The 27,016-nt window shown below is 49.6% G+C and overlaps 2 protein-coding genes across 4 annotated transcripts in view; one reads left to right on the top strand and one right to left on the bottom strand.

Moving 5' to 3' along the window:
• The window catches only part of LOC144597110 (INSYN2B protein-like), a 139,186-nt gene extending 127,485 nt beyond the window's left edge, over window positions 1-11,701 (top strand). For 2 of the 3 annotated variants that reach the window (XR_013547700.1, XR_013547711.1), the window contains exons 4-5: window positions 1,330-1,636; window positions 10,589-11,701. Coding sequence is in view for 1 of the 3 variants with exons in the window: in XM_078406096.1 (XP_078262222.1) it covers window positions 1,330-1,516 (187 nt within the window). In the remaining 2 variants the exon portion in view is untranslated. Of the gene's footprint in view, window positions 1-1,329; window positions 1,774-10,588 lie in introns of those variants that run through there. The other variant, XM_078406096.1, reaches the window with a different exon arrangement.
• LOC144598346 (dedicator of cytokinesis protein 2-like) overlaps window positions 1-27,016 on the bottom strand; it is an 894,447-nt gene that overhangs the window by 533,479 nt on the left and 333,952 nt on the right. The window lies entirely within an intron of this gene.

The raw sequence follows: 27,016 nt of genomic DNA on the forward strand, positions 1-27,016 counted from the left end.
TTGGACTGAATGGCCTGCTTCAGTACTCGATGACTCTGAATGACATGAATTACATGCTGTATGACGATATAACAACAGTTAAAAGATATTTGACCAGGAACATGGACAGGAAAGGTTTAAGGGGATATTGGCCAAATTTGGGAAGGTGATACCAGTGCAGGGGTAGCATAACGGTAGAGTTGCTGCCTCAGATACCCGGGTTTGATCCTAACTATGGGTGCTGTCCGCACGGAGTTTGAACGTTCTCCCCATGACCTGCGTGAGTTCGGTTGCTCTGGTTTCCCCCCATAATAGACAATAGACAATACACAATAAGTGCAGGAGTAGGCCATTCGGCCCTTCGAGCCCAAAGACACACTCCGAAGACATACAGGTTTGTAGGTTAATTGGCTTCTGTAACTTGGCCGTGGTGTGCAGGATAGTTCTAGTGTGTGTGAGATCTGCTGGTCGGGACGGGCTCTGTGGGCCGAAGAGCCTGTTTCCACACTGTATCTTTCAACTAAAGATGGGGTGGCTTGGTCGGCATGAGCAAGTTGGGCCGAAGGGCCTGTTTCCCTGCTGTATGACTCTATTGACTATTGAAAAAACGAAGAACTGGTGCAGATAGGGTTGCCAACTTCCTAACTGCCAAATAAGTTAGGCACCGCCCGCGCCCCACTTGACTTCACCCAGCCACCAATGGCGGCAGCCAATGGCGGCAGCCCGGGCTGGGAGGCGGGTTGCCACGCAACCTCTGTTCGGCGAACACACTCGTCCCTGCTCCCTGAACACACTCCGTTAACCTACAGAGTCTGGGCCTACAGCGCCGTTCGGGCCTACAGTGTCCGGGCCTACAGTGTCAGGGCCTACAGTGTCGGGGCCTACAGTGTCGTGGCCTACAGTGTCCGGACCTAAAGTGTCGGTGCCTACAGTGTCGGGGCCTACAGTGTCCGGGCCTACAGTGTCGGGGCCTACAGTGTCTGGGCCTACGGTGTCCGGGCCTACAATGTCCGGGCCTACAGTGTCCGGGCCTACAGTGTCGGGGTCTACAGTGTCGTGGCCTACAGTGTCCGGGCCTACGGTGTCCGGGCCTACGGTGTCCGGGCCTACGGTGTCCGGGCCTACGGTGTCGGGGTCTACAGTGTCGTGGCCTACAGTATCCCGGCCTACAGTGTCCGGGCCACCCGGGACTAATACGGGACAAGGGCGGTCCCAAACAGGACAAACCAATTTAGCCCAAAATACAGGATGTCCCGGCTAATACGGGACAGTTGTCAACCCTAGGTGCAGAAAAACAGGGGACAGACAAAACTAACATGCTCTTTTTGTTCCTCTTTCTCCTGCTTGCAGTGTGGAACACGACTTCAGACAGCAGGAAGGCAGATTTCACAGAGTCCTGAGCTCCCTGGAAACAGAGGCAGGCCAGAGTTGCGAGCTTCCTTCCACACCTAGTAAACAGGAGGAGTCACCCACGCCTCGCATGCTGGCCAGGACAGAACCGAAAAAATCTAAAAGGAAATGCTTTTGGTTCTTGTGAACCTCGGGACTGGTTACTGACGGACTGGAGAGGCCAATGCAGAAGTCGACTTTCTGTTTCCCACCTGACTACTTGGTGCTTGGGGCTTTTTGCACCATTGAAGCCAGTGAAATCCATGAGGTGACCGTTTTCTGAGCACCAGCTTTTTGTATTTTTTAGAAAAATTGCCACAACGGAGAAACAATGCAAAAAAAAGTATTCTACATATTTACAGGGTGTGATTTAAGAAGGCTCTATTTCAAACTAGGTTAATTCCCTGAATGGCGGGACTGTCATATGTTGAAAGACTGGAGCGACTAGGCTTGTATACACTGGAATTTAGAAGGATGAGAGGGGATCTTATCGAAACGTATAAGATTATTTAGGGGTTGGACACGTTAGAGGCAGGAAACATGTTCCCAATGTTGGGGGAGTCCAGAACAAGGGGCCACAGTTTAAGAATAAGGGGTAGGCCATTTAGAACTGAGATGAGGAAAAACCTTTTCAGTCAGAGAGTTGTGAATCTGCGGAATTCTCCGAATGCATTCAAGAGAGAGCTAGATAGAGCTCTTAAGGATAGCGAAGTCATGGGGTATGGGGAGAAGGCAGGAACGGGGTTTTCTTATTGAGAATGATCAGCCATAATCACATTGAATGGCGGTGCTGGCTCGAAGGGCCGAATGGCATACTTCTGCACCTATTGTCTATTGTCTATAAAAATTAAATCTAATTGTTTAAAATTGCTATTGCAAAGGGGTCTGAGAGGAGGAGGTGAAGGAAGCTCGCGAGGGAGACTGTCGAGCGTACAAAACATAGAAACAATAGGTGCAGGAGTAGGCCATTCGGCCCTTCGAGCCAGCACCGCCATTCCCATCGTTTAAGAAACAGTTGGACAGGTACATGGATAGGACAGGTTTGGAGGGATATGGACCAAGCGCAGGCAATAGACAATAGACAATAGACAATAGGTGCAGGAGTAGGCCATTCAGCCCTTCGAGCCAGCACCGCCAATCAATGCGATCATGGCTGATCACTCTCAATCAGTACCCCGTTCCTGCCTTCTCCCCATACCCCCTCACTCCGCTATCCTTAAGAGCTCTATCCAGCTCTCTCTTGAAAGCATCCAACGAACTGGCCTCCACTGCCTTCTGAGGCAGAGAATTCCACACCTTCACCACTCTCTGACTGAAAAAGTTCTTCCTCATCTCCGTTCTAAATGGCCTACCCCTTATTCTTAAACTGTGGCCCCTTGTTCTGGACTCCCCCAACATTGGGAACATGTTTCCTGCCTCTAATGTGTCCAATCCCCTAATTATCTTATATGTTTCAATAAGATCCCCCCTCATCCTTCTAAATTCCAGTGTATACAAGGCAGGGGGATTGGTGTAGCTGGGACATTGTTCGCCGGTGTGGGCAAGTTGGGCTGAAGGGCCTGTTTCCACACTGTATCTCTCTATGACTCCTATGACTCCACCTCAGCAGGATCAGGCAGCATCTCTGGAGAACATGGAGAGGTGACATTTCGGGTTGAGACGCTTCGTCACACCGATTGTAGGGGGGAAGGAAGGAATCTGGAAGAGAGGAGAGGCAGGACAAAACGTGGAAAGTAATAAGCACGAGGCAGATGGTTAGCACAAAGTCCAGAGGTAAATTCAGAAGGAGTGAGACAGAATTGAGGACAATAGTCAATAGGTGCAGGAATAGGCCATTCGGCCCTTCGAGCCAGCACCGTCATTCAATGTGATCATGGCTGATCATTCACAATCAGTACCCCGTTCCTGCCTTCTCCCCATACCCCCTGACTCCGCTATCCTTAAGAGCTCTATCTAGCTCTCTCTTGAATGCATCCAGAGAATTGGCCTCCACTGCCTTCTGAAGCAGAGAATTCCACAGATTTACAGCTCTCTGACTGAAAAGGTTTTTCCTCATCTCTGTTCTAAATGGCCTACCCCTTATTCTTAAACTGTGGCCCCTGGTTCTGGACTCCCCTCTCATCCTTCTAAATTCCAGTGTATACAAGCCTAGTCGCTCCAGTCTGACATACGACAGTCCCGCCATTCCGGGAATTAACCTAGTAAACCTATGCTGCACGCCCTCAATAGCAAGAATATCCTTCCTCAAATTTGGAGACCAAAACTTGCACACAGTACTCCAGATGCGGTCTCACTAGGGCCCTGTACAACTGCAGAAGGACCTCTTTGCCCCTCTACTCAACTCCTCTTGTTATGAAGGCCAACATTTCATTGGCTTTCTTCACTACCTGCTGTACCTGCCTGCTTCCTTTCAGAGACTGATGCACTAGGACACCCAGATCACGTTGTACGTCCCCTTTTCCTAACTTGACACTATTCAGATAATAATCTTCCTTCCTATTCTTACCACCAAAGTGGATAACCTCACATTTATCCACATTAAACTGCATCTGCCATGCATCCGCCCACTCACACAACCTGTCCAAGTCACCCTGCAACCTCATAGCATCTTCCTCACAGTTCACACTGCCACCCAGCTTTGTGTCATCTGCGAATTTGCTAATGTTACTTTTAATCGCTTCATCCAAGTCATTGATGTATATTGTAAATAGCTGCGGTCCCAGCACCGAGCCTTGCGGTACCCCACTAGTCACTGCCTGCCATTCTGAAAGGGGCCCATTTATCCCCACTCTTTGCTTTCTGTCTGCCAACCAATGTTCTATCCATGTCAGTACCCTACCCCCAATACCATGTGGGGTAGGGTAGGGTAGAGATGCGGAGTGTGAAGCCAGAGGGAGGAAAGTTGGTCCCACCTTGGCCTCCTCCAGTGGAAACAAACCTACCCTGGAACACAAAATGCTGGAGTAAATCAGTGGGTCAGGCAGCATCTCTGGAGGACATGGATGGGTGACATTTTATGCCAGGACCCTTCCTCAAACTTAAATTTTAATATTTTCAATCCTGACCTCGGGAGCTGTCTCGGTAGAGTTTGCACGTTCTCGCTGTGGCCTCACGGATTTTCCTCTGGGTCCTTCTAAACCCCAGCGAGCACAGGCCCAGTGCCGTCAAACGGCCATCATATGTTACCCCACTCGTCCCTGGGATCTTTCTCGTAAACCTTCCTCTGCACCCTCTCCCACGGCAGCCAGTTTGTCATCCTTCTTCAGGCAGAAGAAGTTTGTTCTTCAGACCGAAGGAGGGACCCGAATGAAATGTCGTCTATTTCCACTCCACAGATGCTGCCTGACCAGCTGAGTTCCTCCAGCACTTTGTGTTTTGCCCAAGATTCCAGCACCTGCAGTTCCTCGTTGTCAAATGGTTGATAATTTGGAAGCTCTGCCAGCGGGAGTAGCGGAATCGGAAACAATTACTACGCTCTAGAGGCGTTAAACAGACACAAAGTAGACAAAACATGAAGGAATATGGATCTAACATGTGCAAATGAGATTAGTTTTCTGTTAGCTTATTACTATTATGGTCACGTGTACATCAAGGTACAGTGAAAAGCTTTTTTCGTTGCGCGCTAACCAGTCAGTGGAAAGACTATACATGATTACAAACAAGGAATCCACAGTGTACAGATGCAGGATAAAGGGAATAGCATTTATTGCAAGATAACGTCCAATCAAAGATAGTCCGAGGGTCTCCAATGAGGCAGACGGTAACACAGGACCGCTCTCTAGATGGTGATAGGATGGTTCAGTTGCCTGATAACAGCCAGGAAGAAACTGTCCCTGAATCTGGAGGTGTGCGTTTTCACACTTCTGTACCTCTTGCCCGATAGGGGAGGGGAGAAGAGGGAGTGGCCGGGGTGAAGGGATTGGGATAGCATGGAACTGGTGTGAATGTGTGATGGGTGGGTGGGCCGAAGGGCCTGTTTCCGTGCTGTGTCTTGAAACACTCGGCAGGTCGGGCATGTACGAGTGTGGGCCTGCTTCCGTGCTGCATGACTCTTTGACATTTTAAATCTGCCTGATGAGATTACCTCTCAAACATGCACTCAAGGGTACGGATGAAGGGAACTGCTGGCTGCAGACAGGAAGATGATTACTCTCAGTGAACCGCGCTGAGTAACTTAACCACAGAGGGCAGCGGAGCGGCACGGTGGCGCAATGGTAGAGTTGCTGCCTTACAGCGAATGGAGACCCGGGTTCGATCCTGACCGCGGGCGCCGTCTGTACGGAGTTTGTGCACGTTCTCCCCGTGACCTGCGTGGGTTTTCTCCGAGATCTTCGGTTTCCTCCCACACTCTAATTTAGCTTGGTTAAATTGGCTTGGTAAATGTAAAAAATGTCCCTAGTGGGTGTAGGATGGTGTTAATGTGCGGGGATCGCTGGGCGGCGCGGACCCGGTGGGCCGAAAGGGCCTGTTTCCGCGCTGTATCTCTAAACTAAACTCACTTTCCCTCGTCTTTGAATTAGCCATGTCCCTTTGTTCTCCCGAAAGAGTCAACGACGCACTGAGAGGCTTTTAGTTATGGAGAAGCTTCCCCGCGTCCAAGTTAGTCACTGACCACTCTCCTCAGCTGACGGGCCTGTTTCCATGCCGTGTGAAAAAGTTACCCCTCGGATTCCTATTAAATCTTTTCCCCTTCACCTTGAACCTATGCCCTCTGGTTCTCGATTCCCCTACTCTTGGCAAGAAGCTCTGTGTGTCTACCCGATGTATTGCTCTCATGATGTTATACACCTCTATATTGATGTGGATAGAGAACTGGCTGGCAGACAGGAAGCAAAGAGTAGGAATAAACGGGTCCTTTTCAGAATGGCAGGCAGTGACTAGTGGGGTACTGCAAGGCTCAGTGCTGGGACCCCAGCTATTTACAATATATATTAATGATTTGGACGAGGGAATTGAATGCAACATCTCCAAGTTTGCGGATGACACGAAGCTGGGGGGCAATGTTAGCTGTGAGGAGGATGCTAGGAGGCTGCAAGGTGACTTGGATAGGTTAGGTGAGTGGGCAAATGCATGGCAGATGCAGTATAATGTGGATAAATGTGAGGTTATCCACTTTGGTGGCAAGAATAGGAAGGCAGATTATTATCTGAATGGTGGCCGATTAGGAAAAGGGGAGATGCAACGAGACCTGGGTGTCGTGGTATACCAGTCATTGAAAGTAGGCATGCAGGTGCAGCAGGCAGTGAAGAAAGCGAATGGTATGTTGGCATTCATAGCGAGGGGATTTGAGTATAGGAGCAGGGAGGTTCTTCTGCAGTTGTACAGGGCATTGGTGAGACCACACCTGGAGTATTGCGTACAGTTTTGGTCTCCTAATCTGAGGAAAGACTTAGAGGGAGTACAGAGAAGATTCACCAGATTGATTCCTGGGATGGCAGGACTTTCATATGAAGAAAGACTGGATAGACTCGGCTTGTACTCGCTGGAATTTAGAAGATTGAGGGGGGATCTTATAGAAACTTACAAAATTCTTAAGGGGTTGGACAGGCTAGATGCAGGAAGATTGTTCCCGATGTTGGGGAAGTCCAGAACAAGGGGTCACAGTTTAAGGATAAGGGGGAAGTCTTTTTGGACCGAGATGAGAACGTTTTTTTTCACACAGAGAGTGGTGAGTCTGTGGAATTCTCTGCCATAGAGGGTAGTTGAGGCCAGTTCATTGGCTATATTTAAGAGGGAGTTAGATGTGGCCCTTGTGGCTAAAGGGGTCAGGGGGTATGGAGAGAAGGCAGGTACAGGATACTGAGTTGGATGATCAGCCATGATCATATTGAATGGCGGTGCAGGCTCGAAGGGCCAAATGGCTTACTCCTGCACCTATTTTCTATGTTTCTATGCTTTCTATGTTTCTACAAGATCTCCCCTCATCCTCCTACGCTCAATGGAATAGAGACCCAGCCTACTCAAACTCTCCCTGTAGCTCACGCCCTCTAGTTCTGGCAACATCCTCGTAAATCTTTTCTGAACCCTTTCAAGCTTGACAATATCTTTCCTATAACATGGTGCCCAGAACTGAACACAATATTCCAAATGCGGTCTCACCAACGTCTTATACAACTGCAACTTGACCCCTCAACTTCTATACTGAATACTCTGACTGATGAAGGCCAAAGTGCCAAAAGCCTTTTTGGCTTATCTACCTGAGACTCGACCTTCAAGGAACCATGCACTTGTTCTCCTAGATCCCTCTGCTCTACAACACTATCCAGAGGCCTACCATTTACTGTGTAGTTCCTGCTCTTGTTCAACATTCCAAAATGCAACACCTCACACTTCTCTGTATTAAATTCCATCAACCATTCCTCCGCCCACCAGGCCCATCGATCCAGATCCTGCTGCAATCGTTCACAACCATCTTCATTATCTGCAAAACCACCCACTTTTGTATCATCTGCAAACTTGCTAATCTTGCCCTGTAAGTGCTCATCCAAATCATTGATGTAGATGACAAACAGTAACGGGCCCAGCACCGAACCGTGTGGCACACCACTCGTCACAGGCCTCCAGTCTGACCATGACAAGATATGGATCAAGAGGGCAGAGGAGATTAGTTGTTGTAAAATCGATTACCAATGGCACTGGCATTAAATTCACCGGGACACTATCATAAAAAATAAGGGCAACACGGTGGCACAACAATAGACAATAGACAATAGGTGCAGGAGTAGGCCATTCAGCCCTTCGAGCCAGCACCGCCATTCAATGCGATCATGGCTGATCATTCTCAATCAGTACCCCGTTCCTGCCTTCTCCCCATACCCCCTCACTCTGCTATCCTTAAGAGCTCTATCCAGCTCTCTCTTGAAAGCATCCAACGAACTGGCCTCCACTGCCTTCTGAGGCAGAGAATTCCACACCTTCACCACTCTCTGACTGAAAAAGTTCTTCCTCATCTCCGTTCTAAATGGCCTACCCCTTATTCTTAAACTGTGGCCCCTTGTTCTGGACTCCCCCAACATTGGGAACAACGTTAGAGTTGCTGCCTCACTGTGCCAGAGACTCGGGTTCGATCCTGACTAGAGGTGCTGTCTGTACAACGGTTGTACGTTCTTCCTGTGACGGTGTGGGTTTTCTACGGATGCTCTGCTTTCCTCCCATATTCCAAAGACGTGCAGGTTTGTAGGTTAATTGGCTTCTGTAAATCGTCCCTATTGTGTATGGTAGAACTGGTGTATGGGTGATCGCTGGTCGACATGGATACGGTGGGTCAAAGGGCCTGTTTCCATGTTGTACCTCTTAACTAAACTAAACTGAAAGTCTTGTCAATGCTACTATTGTGTTTGCCTCCACCACCAGACACCCACCACTCTCTATGTTAAAAAACGTGCCCTGCACACCTCGTTTAAACGTTGCCCCCTCTCACCTTAACGTGGAGTTCAAGGGGTTTTGAGGTTTGCATCTGAGTTGTTGCCTTGACCAGTGGAACCACGTTTCAGAGGCAGAGTTCAATACAAGTGTGCGACACGCCAAAGATAGACACAAAGTGCCGGAGTAACTCAGCGGGTCAAGCAGCATCTCTGGAGAACATGGATAGGTGACGTTCGAGACCCTTCTTCAGACTGGTTGTGGCGGGGGGGGGGGGGGGGGGAGAAGAAAGCTGGAATAGGGGTGAGGCGGGACAAAGTGTAGCAGGCAATATGTTGACACAGGTGACGGAAGGTTTCAACAGGCAGATGGTTGGAACAAGGGCCAGAGATAAGAACAGTAGGTGTATGATAGGTTTGAAGAGTTGCGGATTGTGGAGCCAGAGGGAGGAAAGTATCGGGAGAGGAGGTGGGTGGAGGGGAGAAATAGTTGGGTTGCCCACTATCTCACTCCCAAATAAGGGACAAGGTGACGTCACCGCCCCGCGCCCCACGTGGCCTCACCCAGCCAGCGGCCACGTGCTTCCGCTCCACCAATGGCGGCCGTCCGGGTCGGGAGGTGCGTTGCTACGCGACCTCCGTTAGGCGGCGCCCGGCCCTTCGGACTTACACTGTCCGGGCTTACAGTGTCCGGGCCTACAGCGTCTGGGCCTACAGCGCCCCCCAGGCCTAATACGGGACAAGGGCGGTCCCGTACGGGACAAACCAATTTAGGCCAAAATACGGGATGTCCCGGCTAATACGGGACAGTTGGCAACCCTAAGTACAGCTGGGGCACAGGGGAGAGAGGGGGGAAGGAGAGCATACAACACGCCACTGCCATTTTGTGTCAGGCACCATAAAAATACTGGACAGATATGTTCAGCACATTCCACCCTGAGAAATCGGACAGTTCAAGCTTCCTTAAGTAGAAAGTAATGAAGTGTGGAGAAAAGAAACATAAATAGATTTCTGTTCAAATCATGGAAAGTCTCGCAAAATCAAACCAACACAGATCAGCTGTAAATGATCAGTGAAATTCCATCCCATTAATTCAAGATTTCATCTACATCTGACTGTTCATAAGTACGTATGTGACAGGAGCAGAATTAGGCCACTCCTGCCTCGATTTCTTATCTTCTGATGTTCATTAGCAATATGCTCTTTACACCATGGCCACCATGGTTCACAGGTTTATAGGAACAGAATTAGGCCATTCGGCCCATCAAGTCTACTCCGCCATTCAATCATGGCTAATCTATCTCTCCGTCCTAACCCCATTCCCCTGCCTTCTCCCCATAACCCCTGACACCCATATTAATCCGTCAATCTCCGTCTTAAAAATATCCACGGACTTGGCCACCACAGCCTTCTGTGGCAATGAATTCCACAGATTCACCACCCTCTGACTAAAGAAATTCCTCCTCATCTCCTTCCTAAAGGAACGTCCTTTAATTCTAAGGCTGTGCCCTCTGGTCCTAGACTCTCCCACTAGTGGAAACATCTTTTCCACCTCCACTCTATCCAGGCCTTTCAATGTTACAAGGTTTCATGTGAGCCAAGCAGTCAGGCGGAAGGCAGTGGAGGCCAATTCTCTGAATGCATTCAAGAGAGAGCTAGATAGGGCTCTTAAGGATAGCGGAGTCAAAGGGTATGGGGAGAAGGCAGGAACGGGGTACTGATTGAGAATGATCAGCCATGATCACATTGAATGGCGGTGCTGGCTCGAAGGGCCGAATGCCCTACTCCTGCACCTATTGTTTATTATTATTATTATTATTGAAGCATTAATTGACCTTATTTATGTATTTTGGTACCAGGGACTCAGTGATGGCTCTTTGAGTTTGAAGACGCTGAGCGATGGAATGTGTGGGAAGGAACTGCAGTTGGCTGGTTTACACCGAAGATAGACAAGTAACTCGGCGGGTCAGGCAGCATCTCTGGAGAGAAGGAATGGGGTGACGTTTCGGTCCTTCAGACCCTGCTGAGTGATGGAATGTTCCAGTGCCCTGCTTCCACCGAGAGGACAGGTGGGAGAGGGACGGGGGCCTTCTCTCCAGTCTTACGCCGTTCCCGACAACCAGAGCGGGATTTCCTTAACTTTGCCGGCCTCTGCTCTGTCAGAAGGACATGGGTTGGCCGAAACTCGCGGCGGGCCGAAACTCTCTCGGGGTCTCACTGCACTGCAGTGCCATGCACAGGAGTACAACCCTTTGCAATCGGACGATGAACAGAAATTTTATTTATTTTTTGTGGAAAAAAAATCGCAATGGCACTATCGTAAAGGACTGCAAGAACACTCTGGATAATGGGTCTCAGCTAATCAATGCTTATCCTTCCATCAACACCGCAATGCCAAGTATCCAGCAGCGATCCGGGGGGGGGTGGGACCACGCTGAAGTACGAACATCTCTTCGGAGGTGGCGGGCTAGCATGTAAAACGATAAGAGGCATCGACAGGGTAGACAGTCAGAACCTTTTTCCCCCAGGGTGGAAATGCCACAGTCTAGAAGGTGTAGCTGTAAAGTGAGAGTGGGCAAAGTTTGAAGGAGATTTGCGGGGCAACCTCTTTCTCCCCAAGGTGGAAATGTCCAACACTACAGGACTATGAGGAGAGAGAGGGAAAGTTTAATGGAGATGTGCGGGGAGAGTCTTCTTACACAGAGGGTTGTGAGTGCCAGGGGTAATGGTGGAGGCAGATAGGATAGGGGAATTTAAGAGGCTTTTATGCTCGATGTTCTATGTTCCAATTAGAGTCATAGAGTGATACAGTGTGGAAACAGGCCCAACTCGCCCACACCGGCCAACAATGTCCCAGCTACCCTAGTCCCACTTGCCTGCGCTTGGTCCATAACCCTCCAAACCTGTCCTATCCATGTACCTATCCAACTGTTTCTTAAATGATGGGATAGTCACAGCCTCAACTATCTCCTCTGGCAGCTCGTTCCATACACCCACCACTCTCTGTGTGAAAAAGTTACCCCTCGGATTCCTATTAAATCCTTTCCCCTTCACCTTGAACCTATGTCCTCTGGTCCTCGATTCCCCTACTCTGGGCAAAAGACTCTGTGAATCTACCCGATCTATTCCTCTCATGATTTTGTACACCCCTATAAGATCTCCCCTCGTCCTTCTGTGCTCCATGGAATAGAGACCCAGCCTTCTTAACCTCTCCCTAGAGCTCTAGTCCTGGCAACATCCTCATAAATCTTTTCTGAACCGTTTCAAGCTTGACAATATCTTTCCTATAACATGGTGCCCAGAACTGAACACAATATGCTAAATGCGGTCTTATACAACTGCAACATGACCTCCCAACTTCTATACTCAATAGCTGCGGCTGTACAATCCCACTGTCAATCTCCACCTTAAAAATACCCATTGATGGCCTCCAAAGCCGTCAGTGGCAATAAATTCCGCAGATTCACCATCCCCTGTCGAAAGAAATTCCTCATCTCGTTTCTAAAGGTACGTCCTTTTATACTGAGACCATGACCTCTGGTCCTAGATTCTCCCACTAGTGGAAACATCCTCTCCACATCCACCCTATCCAAGCCTTTCACTATTCGGTAACTTTCAATGAGGTCCCCCTTCATCCTTCTAAACTCCAGCGAGTGCAGGCCCAGTGCCGTCAAGAATTACTCCCTTCCCCGAGCTTCTTTGTTCCCCTCCGCCCCACACATCTCCGGCTTGTCCCAGCCTTTGGATCCCTCCGCCTTTCTCCCTGATCTGCGCTGGCCGAGCCATTGACCATTCTGCATTCCACGCTCTCGGGGTGACTGACTATGCTGTATCCTCCCTCTCCCTCTCTCCACGACAAACCTCCCACCCCCTCCCCTTCGCCAAGCCCCCCCAGCCCCCCTCCCCCTCTCTTTCCAATGCTTCTTTATCTCCCTTCCACCTCAGCCTTGAACCAAAATCCATCAGCAGCATTGTCAGCACTGTCAACCTCGGGCACACCATTACGGGCGAGATTTACAATCCAAGGGCGAGATTGATCCTCGGTTCATTTGAACGTGCGTGGCTCCGCTTACTGATCAGAGTGAGTTACGTTGAAGAGAGACCCGTTTTTTTTTTTAATGCTGGACTCTGATGAGAAAAAAATGCTATTTTTACATCGGGTGATTGAAGCCAGCAACTCATTCTGTTGACAGGCAGTTGCCTTCAGCGCTGCACTTCATTGTTGTTTATGAGCAGCAGCAGTAGGGACGAGGTCAGGGCAGACAGGCAGAGGCGATGGGAGCAAATGGTTTAACATTGGAAGTTAACAGGTTTAACATTAATTCAACGGGTTAACATTGGAAGTGGATGCACAAAGAGTCTCTCGCAGTTGTACAAGGCGTGAGACCGCATTTAGAGTATTGTGTTCAGTTCTGGGCACCGTGTTACAGGAAACATATTGTCAAGCTTCAAAAAAGATTTACGAGGATGTTGCCAGGACTAGAGGGTGTGACCTATAGGGAGAGGTTGAGTAGGCTGGGACTCTATTCCATGGAGCGCAGGAGGATGAGGGGGAGATCTTAAGGAGCTGTACAAAATCATGAGAGGAATAGATCGGGTAGATGCACAGAGTCTCTTGCCCAGAGTAGGGGAATCGAGGGCCAGAGGGCATACAGTAGGTTTAAGGTGAAGGGGGAAAGATTTAATAGGAATCTGAGGGGTAACTTTTTCTACACAAAGGGTAGTGGGTGTATGGAGTGAGCTACCAGAGGAGGTAGTTGAGGCTGGGACTATCGCAACATTTATGAAGCAGTTGGACAGGTACATGGTTAGGACAGGTTTGGAGGGATATGGACCAAACGCAGGCAGGTGGGACGAGTGCAGCTGGAATATGTTGGCTGGTGTTGGCGAGTTGGGCTGAAGGGCCTGTTTCAATGCTGTAACGCTGTATGACTCTATAGCTCAATAACAGCGGATCTTAGTGTGGCCTCCAGCAGTGAGCCAATCTCAAGATCTCCGAGCAACTTCATATGAAATCATTGGAATATTAAAAACCTGGAAGGTTTGGGGAAAACAAGAGGCTGGGCTTCGACGAGGTTTGGCTATATGTCACCGGAGAGCACACGCGTAAGCTCATAAGTTCACAAGGGATAGGAGCAGAATTAGCTCATTCGGCCCATCAAGTCTACTCCGCCATTCAATCGTGGCTGATCTCTCTTTCCCTCTCAACCCCCATTCTCCTGCCTTCTCCCCGTAACCCCTGACACCCGCACTAATCAAGAATCGGTTAATCTCTATCTCAAAAATATCCGTTGATTTGACTTCTACAGCCGTCTGTGGCAATGAATTCCACAGATTCACCACCCTCTGACCAAATGAAATTCCTCCTCATCTCCTTTCGAGAAGGTACGTGCTTTATTCTGAGGCTTGAGTCTCCCACTAGTGGAAACTTATGAACAGGGTTGAGAGGAAACGATAAGACAATTGAATGGCGGAGTGGACTCGAAGGGCCGAATGGCCTAATTCTGCTCCGGTGACAAATGAACATGATCAAACAATGTAAAGAGTAGCAACCCTGGGGTTTTAGAAGGTCCAAGCACAGTTGGTGAACCTCCTACTCCTCCACCATCCCCACCACCATTGTGTGGGAGCGACATAAACCATGACGTGAAATTGGGTGGTCGATGCAATCCCTTGCGCCCTCTGTCGGAGTGTGGTGCTGCTCGCTTGGCGATTCCTAGTGAGACTGAGACTGCCTGGTCATTTCTGCCAGCAAAAGAGGGTGTTGCCTCATTGTGAATCGTAGAGCCCTGGGGAGTGTCGTAGAGCAGAGGGATCTAGGAGTGCAGGCACGCAATTCCCTGCAAGTGGCATCACAGGTAGATCGGGTGGTCAAGAAGACTTTTTGTACATTGGCCTTCGTCGGTCAGCGTGGAGTAGGATCAAAGAACTGCAGGTGCTGGTTTTGCAACAAAAATAAAAGACACAAAGTGCTGTAGCAGCTCAGTGGGGGGTCAGACCAGCATCTCTGGAGAACATGGACAGGTGACGTTCGCAAAGGGTCCCGACCCGAAACGTCACCCTGTCCATGCTCTCCAGAGATGCTGCCTGACAATAGACAATAGACAATTGTGCAGGAGTAGGCCATTCGGCCCTACGAGCCAGCACCACCATTCAATGTGATCATGGCCGATCATTCTCAATCAGTACCCCGTTCCTGCCTTCTCCCCATACCCCCTGACTCCGCTAACCTTAAGAGCTCTATCTAGCTCTCTCTTGAATGCATTCAGAGAAATGGCCTCCACTGCCTTCTGAGGCAGAGAATTCCACAGATTCACAACTCTCTGACTGAAAAAGTTTTTCCTCATCTCCGTTCTAAATGGCCTACCCCTTATTCTTAAACTGTGGCCCCTGGTTCTGGACTCCCCCAACATTGGGAACATGTTTCCTGCCTCTAACGTGTCCAACCCCTTAATAATCTTATACGTTTCGATAAGATCCCCTCTCATCCTTGACCCGCTGAGTTACTCCGGCACTCTGTGCCTTTTATTTTTGTTTCAACGAAAGATTCCTCGGTTCAAAGACATATATCAGCACCAGCTCTTCAGGGCAATAAAGCAGCCTTCCACCGTGATATCACAGCCGGCGATGAATTAAAAGATAAGAGGGAGAATGCATCTACACCTGTCACGCCCTCAGCACTTCTGAGAGATGGTTGAAGGATTTATAAAGTGCAGTCACTGTCGGAATAAAAACAAGTGTCAAACACTAGGAAGGTGAGATCAAAGTGGTTGAAGGAGATGCTTTGTTCAATGCTCTCGTGTGATCCATTGATATCTTTCCAAACTGTCTCCGAGACCTGACACTAGCTTTTTACTTCCTGTTAATTTAAAATTATATTCAAACCCCAAATTGCCGAGTTTATTGATGAGCTTTTGACGGCACTGGGGCCTGTACTCGCTGGAGTTTAGAAAGATGAAGGGGAGGGGACCACATTGAGATGTATCGAATAGTGAAAGGCTTGGATAGAGTGGATGTGGAGAGGATGTTCCCACTAGTGGGAGAGTCTAGGACTAGAGGTCACAGCCTCAGAATTAAAGGACGCTCCTTTATGAAGGAGATGAGGAGGAATGTCTTCAGTCAGACGGTGGTGAATCTGTAGAATTCTTTGCCACAGACGGCTGTGCAGGCCAAGTTAATGGATATTTTTAAGGCAGAGATATGATAGATTCTTGATTAGTACGGGTGTCAGGGGTTATGGAGAGAAGGCAGGAGAATGGGGTTAGGACGGAGAGATAGATCAGCCACGGTTGAATGGCGGAGTAGATGGGTCGAATGGCCTAATTCTCCTATCCCTTATGATCTTACATGATGAGTGGTCTCTGGATTACTGCTGCAGGTAAAGAATAACGGTCACGCTCATGATTTCATCATCTATCCTTTACTCTGGGGTGGCAGGGTGGGAGTTAGTTTTACTTAATATGTATCAACCAAATGCTGTATTTAACACCATTGAGAGACAAGGTTAATGTCAAAATTACACCCAAACAATCTGTACATACACTGATTACACAGAAACCTCTTTATTTAAAAAATACTGTTTTACTAAAAAGTTACATTCTGCTGGACTTCTGTCTTTTTATTTGATCGAATTGACTGAAAGATACAGTATGGAATCAGGCTCTCCGGCCTACCGAGTCCACGCCGACCATAATTCACTATGTTATCAAGGGTTACAATAGACAATAGGTGCAGGAGGAGGCTATTCGGCTCTTCGAGCCAGCACCGCCATTCAATGTGATCATGGCTGATCATTCTCAATCAGTACCCCGTTCCTGCCTTCTCCCCATACCCCCTGACTCCGCTATCCTTAAGAGCTCTATCTAGCTGGTTGCCAACTGTCCCGTATATGCCGGGACCCTCCCGTATATTAGGCTAAATTAGTTTGGCTAATACCGTATTAGGCCCGGGGGGCGCTGTAGGCCCCGAAAGTTTAGGTCCGGGAAAAGGTGACATCACCGCGGAATGGCGGGACTGTCATATGTTGAAAGACTGGAGCGACTAGGCTTGTATACACTGGAATTTAGAAGGATGAGAGGGGATCTTATCGAAACGTATAAGATTATTAAGGGGTTGGACACGTTAGAGGCAGGAAACATGTTCCCAATGTTGGGGGAGTCCAGAACCAGGGGCCACAGTTTAAGAATAAGGGGTAGGCCATTTAGAATGGAGATGAGGAAAAACTTTTTCAGTCAGAGAGTTCTAAATCTGTGGAATTCTCTGCCTCAGAAGGCAGTGGAGGCCAGTTCTCCGAATGCATTCAAGAGAGAGCTAGATAGAGCTCTTAAGGATAGCGGAGTCAGGGGGTATGGGGAGAAGGCAGGAACGGGGTACTGATTGAGAATGATCAGCCATGATCACATTGAATGGCGGCGCTGGCTCGAAGGGCCGAATGGCCTCCTCCTGCACCTATTGTTGTCTATTGTTCCCCCGACACTCTAGGTTTCCGACATTTTATCTGTGGGCAGTGTAGGCCTGGAGGCCCGGGCGTGGCCTTACTGAGGTTGCCTAGCAATCCGCCTCTCAGCCCGCGCGGCCGCCATTGGTGGAGCGGGAACACGTGGCCGCTGGCTGGGTGAAGTCACGTGGGGCACGGGGCGGTGACGTCACCTTTTCCCGTATTTGGGAGTGAGAAAGTTGGCAACCCTAGTGTTATCCCACCTTCGCATCGTCGCCTTACGCACTAGGGCCAACTAACCGAGAAACCCACCCGTCTTGTGGGAGAGTCTCGGACTGGAGGTTGCAGCCTCAGAATTAAAGGACGTTCCTTTAGGAAGGAGATGAGGAGGAATGTCTTTGGTCAGAGGGTGGTGAATCTGTGGAATTCTCTGCCACAGAAGGCTGTGGAGGCCAAGTCAGTGGATATATCTAAGGCAGAGATAGATAGATTCTTGATCGGTACGGGTGTCAGAGGTTACGGGGAGAAGGCAGGAGAATGGGGTTAGGAGGGAGAGATAGATCAGCCGTGATTGAATGGTGGAGTGGACTTGACGGGCCGAATGGACTCTTTCTAATTCCTATCACTTCTGATCTTTGGGATGTGGGAGGAAACCGGATGGCCCCGATGGTCACGGGGAGAACGTACAAACCCACACAGGCAGGGTGCACCCGGTGGTCAGGATTGAACCTGGGTCTCTGGTGCCGTGAAGCAGCGACTCTACCAGCTGCTGCACAGTGCCGCGCCATTCACTTCAGTTCTCACGTCACACAGTATATTGGGATGATGGCTTCTGTGTTCAGAAAACTGACCACAGCTCAAAAGTGGGAGGACGATGGAACTCACTCCAAAAGGACATGAAGTGCTGGAGTAGTTTTTCTTTTAGTTTTAGAAATACATCACGGAAACAGGCCGACGGGTCTATAGTGAGGTATTTATTCACAAAATGCTGGAGTAACTCAGCAGGTCAGGCAGCATCTCAGGAGAGAAGGAATGGGTGACATTTCGAGTCGAGACCCGAAGTCAGGATAAGTCAGGACCGCTCTCTAGTTCGCGATAAGATGGTTCAGTTGCCTGATAACAGCTGGGAAGAAACTGTCCCTGAATCCGGAGGTGTGCGTTTTTCACACTTCCGTACCTCTTGCCCCGATGGGAGAGGGGGGAAGAGGGAGTTAGACTCCTCCTTGCTCATGCTGCTGGCCTTGCCTGGCGGCGAGAAGTGTAAATGGAGTGCAGATAACCCAGCGGTTCAAAGGATCTTGCGGAGGCCAACGACGTGGCACTAAAATTTGTAAGAAAATAACTGCAGGCGCTGGTACAAATCGAAGGTATTTATTCACAAAATGCTGGAGTAACTCAGCGGGTCAGGCAGCATCTCGGGAGAGAAGGAATGGGTGACGTTTCGGGTCGAGACCCTTCTTCAGACTGAAATTTGCTCGCTATTGGCAAACAGTTGTGCGATGACACGAGATAATAAAGGTGGTTCAACTCCATCTATCCTGTGAACACAAAGAACTGCAGGTGCTGGTTTACAAAAAAAGTCACAAAGTGCTGGAGTAACTCAGCGGGTCAGGCCACATCTCTGGAGAACATGGGTAGGTGGCATTTCGGCTCATAACCTCCTTTAGACTGATTGTAGAGGCCATTCGGCCCCTCGAGCCAGCACCGCCATTCAATGTGATCACGGCTGATCATTCTCAATCAGTACCCCGTTCCTGCCTTCTCCCCATACCCCCTGACTCCGCTATCCTTAAGAGCTCTACCTAGCTCTCTCTTGAATGTATTCAGAGAATTGGCCTCCACTGCCCTCTGAGGCAGAGAATTGGGTACAAATGCAGGGAAATGGGACCAGTGTGGGTTTTTACTTTTAGAGATACAGCGCGGAAACAGTCCCTTCGGCCCACCAAATTCCACAGCGACCAGCGATCATCCCGTACACTAACACTATCCTACAATAGACAGACACAAAATGCTGGAGTAACTCAGCAGGACAGGCAGCATCTCTGGAGAGAAGGAATGGATGACAGTCCGGACTAGGGTTGCCAACTCGTATTAGCCGGGACATCGCGTATTTTTAGCTAAATTGGTTTGTCCCGTAGGGGACCGCCCTTGTCCCGTATTAGGCCTGATATGGACCAAATGCTGGCAGCTGGGACATTGTTGGCCGGTGTGGGCAAGTTGGGCTGAAGGGCCTGTTTCCACACCGTATCACTCTATGACTAGTGTAGCTGGGACATGTTGGCCAGTGTGGGCAAGTTGGGCCGAAGGGCCTGTTTCCACACCGTATCACTCTATGACTAGTGTAGCTGGGACATGTTGGCCAGTGTGGGCAAGTTGGGACGATGGGCCTGTTTCCACACCGTATCACTCTGACTAGTGTAGCTAGGACATGTTGGCCAGTGTGGGCAAGTTGGGCCGAAGGGCCTGTTTCCACACTGTATCACTCTATGACTCTATAAACTAAAATATCTGCAGTTCCTTCCTACACATCCAGGTCAGCATGGACATGTTGGGCTGAAGGGCCTGTTTCGGAGCTGCGAGACTCCCTCCCTCCCGTAGGGAGAACCTTCACGGGAGTTAATGCAGCGGCCCAGGACCTGGGCAGTCACGGTGGCGCAGCGGTAGAGTCGCTGCCTTACAGCGAATGCAGCGCCTCATGTTCGATCCCGACTACGGGCGCTGTCTGTTACAGAGTTTGTACGTTCTCCCCGTGACCCGCCTGGGTTTTTCTCCGAGATCTTCGGTTTCCTCCCGCACTCCAAAGACGTGCAGGTTTGTAGGTTAATTGGCTTGTCAAAAATGTAAAATTGTCCCTGGTGGGTGTCGGATAGTGTGTTAACGTGTGCAGGGATCGTTGGTCGGGCAGGAGCCGGTGGGCCGAAAGGGCCTGTTTCCTGGCTGTATCTCTAAACTCTGAAGTAAAGACCAGCCCTCACCACCACCTTCTCAATGGCAATTAAGGATGAGCAATAAATATTGGCTTTGTCAGCATTGCCCGCCTTGTACGAATGTATAAAAGAACACTGCTAATCAGGTGATTCAGAATAGCGGTGATCCATGCAATTAGAAATCACAAATCTGTGGAGGTCCCAATAAAACAAATGAGAAGCTGATGAGTCAAGGAAAGGACTCGGTCAGCATGACTCTTCTGTTAAACAGGCAACGTGGGCTAACTCATATCCCAAGGGCACCTGGCTGCAAGATAGAACAAAACGTCCTAACCTTGAGGTCACACTTTGAATAGTATGTATAAACGTAAGCTTCTCGCCTTAAAAAAGAATTTGTAAGATTTCTAGGAGAATCCAGGACTGCCTCTTAATATATATATTTTTAATGGGGTTTTAATTAAACTTAGTTTGAGTTTATTGTCACGTGTGCCGAAGAACACGGTGGCGCAGCGGTAGAGTTGCTGCCTTACAGCGAACGCAGCGCCAGAGACCCGGGTTCGATCCCGACTACGGGTGCTGTCTGTACGGACGTTCTCCCCGTGACCTGCGTGGGTTTTCTCCGAGATCTTCGGTTTCCTCCCACACTCCAAAGACATGCAGGTTTGTAGGTTAATTGGCTTGGTAAATTTTTTTTTTAAATCGTCCCTCGTGTGTGTCGGGTGGTGTTAATGTGTGCGGGGATCGCTGGTCGGCGCGGACCCGGTGGGCCGAAAGGGCCTGTTTCCGCGCTGTATCTCTAAACTAAAACTAAACAGTGAAAAGAATTTTGTTGAGTGCTAACCATTCAGCGGAAAGACAATACATGATGACAATCGAGCTGCCCACAGTGTATAGACAATAGACAATAGACAATAGACAATAGACAATAGGTGCAGGAGTAGGCCATTCAGCCCTTCGAGCCAGCACCGCCATTCAATGCGATCATGGCTGATCACTCTCAATCAGTACCCTGTTCCTGCCTTCTCCCCATACCCCCTCACTCCGCTATCCTTAAGAGCTCTATCCAGCTCTCTCTTGAAAGCATCCAACGAACTGGCCTCCACTACCTTCTGAGGCAGAGAATTCCACACCTTCACCACCCTCTGACTGAAAAAGTTCTTCCTCATCTCCGTTCTAAATGGCCTACCCCTTATTCTCAAACTGTGGCCCCTTGTTCTGGACTCCCCCAACATTGGGAACATATTATCTGCCATGGTTGCCAGGACTTGAGGGCTTGAGCTGGAGGGGGAGGTTGTGCAGGCTGGGACGACTCTATTCCCTGGAGCACACGAGGATGAGGGGTAATCTTTTAGAGGGGTATAAAATCATGAGAGGAATAGAATGAGGACATCTCGGATGTTCTAGTATGGAACACCTCATCTTGGGCGCAGATGTGGCATAGACAGAGCAATTGGGAGTATGGGACAGAGTCTTTGCAGGAAGCAGAGTGGGAACAAGTGTCGTCGTGATAGTTGTGGGAGTCAGTGGGTTTGTAACTGATTTGTAACCAAATTTGAGGAAGGATATTCTTGCTATTGAGGGCGTGCAGCGTAGGTTGACTAGGTTAATTCCCGGAATGGCGGGATTGTCATATGTTGAAAGACTGGAGTGGCTAGGCTTGTATATACACTGGAATTTGGGAGGATGAGAGGGGATCTTATCGAAACATGTCTCATACCTTCCTTTCTTGTCTCTGGTCTTTGTTCCAACCATCTGCCAATCAAAACCCCCCTTGGCCAATGTCGACTTATTATCTTGTCCTGCCTCTCCCCTTTTCCAGTTTTCTTCCCCCACCCCTCTATAATCAGTCCGAAGAAGAGTTTTGACCCGAAACATCATCCATCCGTGTGCAAAAATGGTACCTGGCCCGCTGAGTTACTCTAGCACTTTTTCTGTCCACTTGTGTATTAACCATTATCTGCAGTTCCTTGTTTATAGACAATAGACAATAGGCAATAGGTGCAGGAGTAGGCCATTCGGCCCTTCGAGCCAGCACCGCCATTCAATGTGATCATGGCTGATCATTCTCAATCAGTACCCTTCAAAATCAGTTTCTACTATTTTAAACCTTGCCCTCTCACTTTAGTGTGAAGCCCTCTGGTATATTAAATTATATATCCACCCTGGGGCAAAAGATTCTGACCGTCTACCCTATAAACAACTAATTTCTCTGAAACGTCGGAGATTGAGGGGAGATTCAATCTCCCTCCAGGGCAGTCACGATGGCACAACGGTAGAGTTGCCGCCTTACAGCGAATTCAGCGCCGGAGACCCGGGTTCCATCCTGACTACGGGCGCTGTCTGTACGGAGTTTGTACGTTCTCCCCGTGACCTGCGTGGGTTTTCTCCGAGATCTTCGGTTTCCTCCCACACTCCAAAGACGCACAGGTTTGCAGGTTAATTGGTTTGGTAAATGTTAAAATATTGTCCCTAGTGGGTGTAGGATAGTGTTAGTGTGCGGGGATCGCTGGTCAGCGCGGACCCGGCGGGCCGAAAGGGCCTGTTTCCGCGCTGTACCTCTAAACTAAACTGACCTAAACATGTTAGAAGTATATAAAATTATGAAAGGCACAGGTAGGGTAGACAGACAAAACCTTTTTCCCCAGGGTGAAAATGTCCAACACTAGGGGGCGTACACGAGCTATAAGTTAAGAGGGGGAAATATATAATGGCATAAGAAAATAACTGCAGATGCTGGTACAAATCGATTTATTCACAAAATGCTGGAGTAACTCAGCAGGTCAGGCAGCATCTTGGGAGAGAAGGAATGGGTGACGTTTCGGGTCGAGACCCTTCTTCAGACTGATGTCGGGGGTGGGACAAAGGAAGGATATAGGTGGAGACAGGAAGATAGAGGGAGATCTGGGAAGGAGGAGGGGAAGGGAGGGACAGAGGAGCTATCTGAAGTTGGAGAAGTCGACGTTCATACCACCGGGCCGCAAACTGCCCAGGCGAAATATGAGGTGCTGCTCCTCCAATTTCCGGCGGGCCTCACTATGGCACTGGAGGAGGCCCATGACAGAGAGGTCAGACTGGGAATGGGAGGGGGAGTTGAAGTGCTGGGCCACCGGGAGATCAGTGGCGTTAATGCGGACCGAGCGCAGGTGTTCAGCGAAGCGATCGCCGAGCCTGCGCTTGGTTTCGCCGATATAGATGAGTTGACATCTAGAGCAGCGGATGCAATAGATGAGGTTGGAGGAGGTGCAGGTGAACCTCTGTCTCACCTGGAAAGAATGTTTGGGTCCTTTGATGGAGTTGAGGGGGGAGGTAAAGGGACAGGTGTTGCATCTCGTGCGGTTGCAAGGGAAAGTGCCCGGGGTTAGGGTGGTTTGGGTAGGAAGGGACGAGTGGACCAGGGAGTTGCGGAGGGAACGGTCTCTGCGGAATGCAGAGAGGGGAGGGGATGGGAAGATATGGCCAGTGGTGGGGTCCTGTTGTAGGTGACGGAAATGTTGGTGGATGATATGTTGGATCCGCTGGCTGGTGGGGTGGAAGGTGAGAACGAGGGGGATCCTGTCCTTGTTGCGAGTGGGGGGATGGGGAGCAAGAGCGGAGCTGCGGGATGTAGAAGAGACCCTAGTGAGAGCCTCATCTATAATGGAGGAGGGGAAGCCCCGTTTTCTGAAAAACGAGGACATCTCGGAAGCCCTAGTCTGAAACACCTCATCCCGGGCACAGATGCGGCGTAGACGGAGGAATTGGGAGTAGGGGATAGACTTTTTGCAGGGGACCGGGTGGGAAGAAGTGTAGTCCAGATAGCTGTGCGAGTCGGTGGGCTTGTAATAAATGTCCGTCACTAATTTTTCTCCTGTGATGGAGATGGTGAGGTCCAGAAACGGGAGGGAGATGTCAGAGATAGTCCAGGTATATTTAAGGGCAGGATGGAAATTGGAGGTGAAGTGTATAAAGTCAGTGAGTTCTGCATGGGTGCAAGAGGTAGCACCAATGCAGTCGTCGATGTAGCGGAGGTAGAGTTCGGGGATGGGGCCAGTGTACGTCTGGAACAGGGATTGTTCGACGTACCCGACAAAGAGGCAGGCGTAGCTAGGGCCCATGCGAGTGCCCATAGCTACGCCTCTGGTTTGGAGGAAGTGGGAGGAGTCAAAGGAGAAGTTGTTGAGGGTAAGAACCAGCTCTGCTAGGCGGAGGAGAGTGTTGGTCGATGGGGATTGGCTGGTTCTACGGTCGAGGAAGAAACGGAGGGCTTCGAGACCATCCTTGTGGGGGATGGAAGTGTAGAGTGACTGGACATCCATGGTGAAAATGAGGGAGTGGGGGCCTGGGAACCGGAAGTTATCCAGGAGATGGAGAGCGTATAATGGCGATGTGTGGGGTGTGTTTCTTTACACGGACGTTAATGGGGGCGTGGAACGCACTGCCAGGGATGGTGGTGGTGGAGGATACGATAGTGGCATTTAAGAAGCTTTTAAGTGGGCACATAGATTTGCTGGGAATGGCGGGACGTGGATCATATGCAGGCAGATGAGATCAGTTTAACTTGGCAATATGTTCTGCACAGGCATTGTGGGCCGAAGGGCTCGGTCCTGTGCTGTACAGTTCCATGTAATCTTTATACTAAAACTCTCGTTTGTTTGTTTGTTTGTTCCTGAACTACAGCCGAAATGGTACACGATAGCGCGACAATTCTAGCCCCCCCCCCCCCCCCCTTAGTCACCGTCATCCCTTTGGTGCTAATGGAAGAAGTTTCATTGAAATCGGTGTTATATTTTTTAAGTTATTCACATTTTTAAGTTTAAATCCATCTCCTAGGGAGTGGAAGGGGGGGGGGAAGGAGAAGGGGGATGGAGTAGGGGGGGAGGGGAAGGGGGGGAGGGGGCAGGAGGGAGGGGGGGAGATATGGGGGATGGAGTAGGGGGAGGGGAAGGGAGGAAGGCAAGGGGGGGGAGGGGGAGGGGAGAGAGGGGAGGAGGGGGGGGGGGGGGGGGGGAGAAGGGAAGGGGGAGGAGAGGAGGCTGCACCAATGCAGGAGATGTTTGGGCCCACTTGGTCTAGTTATATATTCTTCTATCAGGTCTATCCACAACCTCTGCATTGCAGAGAAAACACTCCAAATCTGCCAACTATTCCAATTATTCATTCATTCATTCATTCATTCATTCATTCATTCATTCATTCATTCAACCTCTCCCTGTCGTTAATACACCCATATCCAATCTGGTCAACCACCTCTGCACCCTTTCCAAAGCCACCATATTTTAGACTTCCCTAGAGAAACAGGGTGCAATCCGGCCCTTTGGCCCACCAAGTCCTCGCCGGGCACTGACCACCCCATACACTCGCTCTGTCCTACACACAGTTCTGTCACCTGTCCTACACACCAGGGACAATTTACAATTTTACCGAGGCCAACTAACCTACAAACCTGCACGTCTTTGGAGTGTGGAAGGAAACTGGAGCACCCGGAGAAAACCCACGCAGGTCACGGGGAGAACGTACAAACTCCGTACGGACAGCGCCCGTGGTCAGGATCGAACCCCTATCTCAAGGTGGTGTGAGGCAGCAGCTCTACCGCTGTGCCAAATGGGCGCCCAGCACAGCACACAATGCTGAAGTACGTTCATTTGTCCTCGGCAGGTAACAAACTAGCTGGAGATAGACACAAAATGCTGGAGTAACTCAGCGGGACAGGCAGCATCTCTGGAGAGAAGGAATGGGTGAATTCTGTCACCTGTCCTATCCATGTACCTGTCTAACTGCTTCATAAACATTGCGATAGTCCCAGCCTCAACTACCTCCTTTGGCATTTATTCACAAAATGCTGGAGTAACTCAGCAGGTCAGGCAGCATCTCAGGAGAGAAGGAATGGGTGACGATTCGGGTTGAGACCCTTCTTCAGACTCCTCTGACAGCGCGTTCCATACAGCCACCACCCGTGGTGTGAAACAGTTACCCCTCAGATTCCTATTAAATCTTTTCCCCTTCACCTTGAACCTATGTCCTCTGGTGCTCGATTCCCCTACTCTGGGCAAGAGACTGTCCTGTGACTGCCCCGTACATGTACCTGTCTAATTGTTTCTTAAACGTTGCCATTGCCCCTTCCTCGATGGCCTCCTCCGACAGCTCGTTCCATACCCGAGCCCGTAGGGCGAGACGTGGCTGTACGAGAGGTGGTGACAACCACACCTGGAGTACTGTGTGCAGTTTTGGTCTCCAAATTTGAGGAAGGATATTCTTGCTATTGAGGGCGTGCAGCGTATGTTCACTAGGTTAATTCCCGGAATGGCGGGACTGTCATATGTTGAAAGACTGGAGCGACTAGGCTTGTATACACTGGAATTTAGAAGGATGAGAGGAGATCTTATCGAAACGTATAAGATTATTAAGGGGTTGGACACGTTAGAGGCAGGAAACATGTTCCCAATGTTGGGGGAGTCCAGAACAAGGGGCCACAGTTTAAGAATAAGGGGTAGGCCATTTAGAACGGAGATGAGGAAAAACTTTTTCAGTCAGAAAGTTGTGAATCTGTGGAATTCTCTGCCTCAGAAGGCAGTGGAGGCCAATTCTCTGAATGCATTCAAGAGAGAGCTGGATAGAGCTCTTAAGGATAGCGGAGTCAGGGGGTATGGGGAGAAGGCAAGAACGGGGTACTGATTGAGAATGATCAGCCATGATCACATTGAATGGCGGTGCTGGCTCGAAGGGCCGAATGGCCTCCTCCTGCACCTATTGTCTATTGACAAACACTCCGACTGACTGGGCGATAAGCCACACACTCCAGGTAACATCCCCATTAAAGAAATACGAAGACTTCGTTTAGATGTTTTATGAGCTCATTCTTTCAATGGGAACGCATCAGGAAATCCCCAGGGGGAATGAATAATTTTATTATATAATTAGTTGTGAGTCATCTCGATGCACTCTTG

The sequence above is a fragment of the Rhinoraja longicauda genome, chromosome 1, assembly GCF_053455715.1.
Source record: "Rhinoraja longicauda isolate Sanriku21f chromosome 1, sRhiLon1.1, whole genome shotgun sequence".
Taxonomy (NCBI): Eukaryota; Metazoa; Chordata; class Chondrichthyes; order Rajiformes; family Arhynchobatidae; genus Rhinoraja; species Rhinoraja longicauda.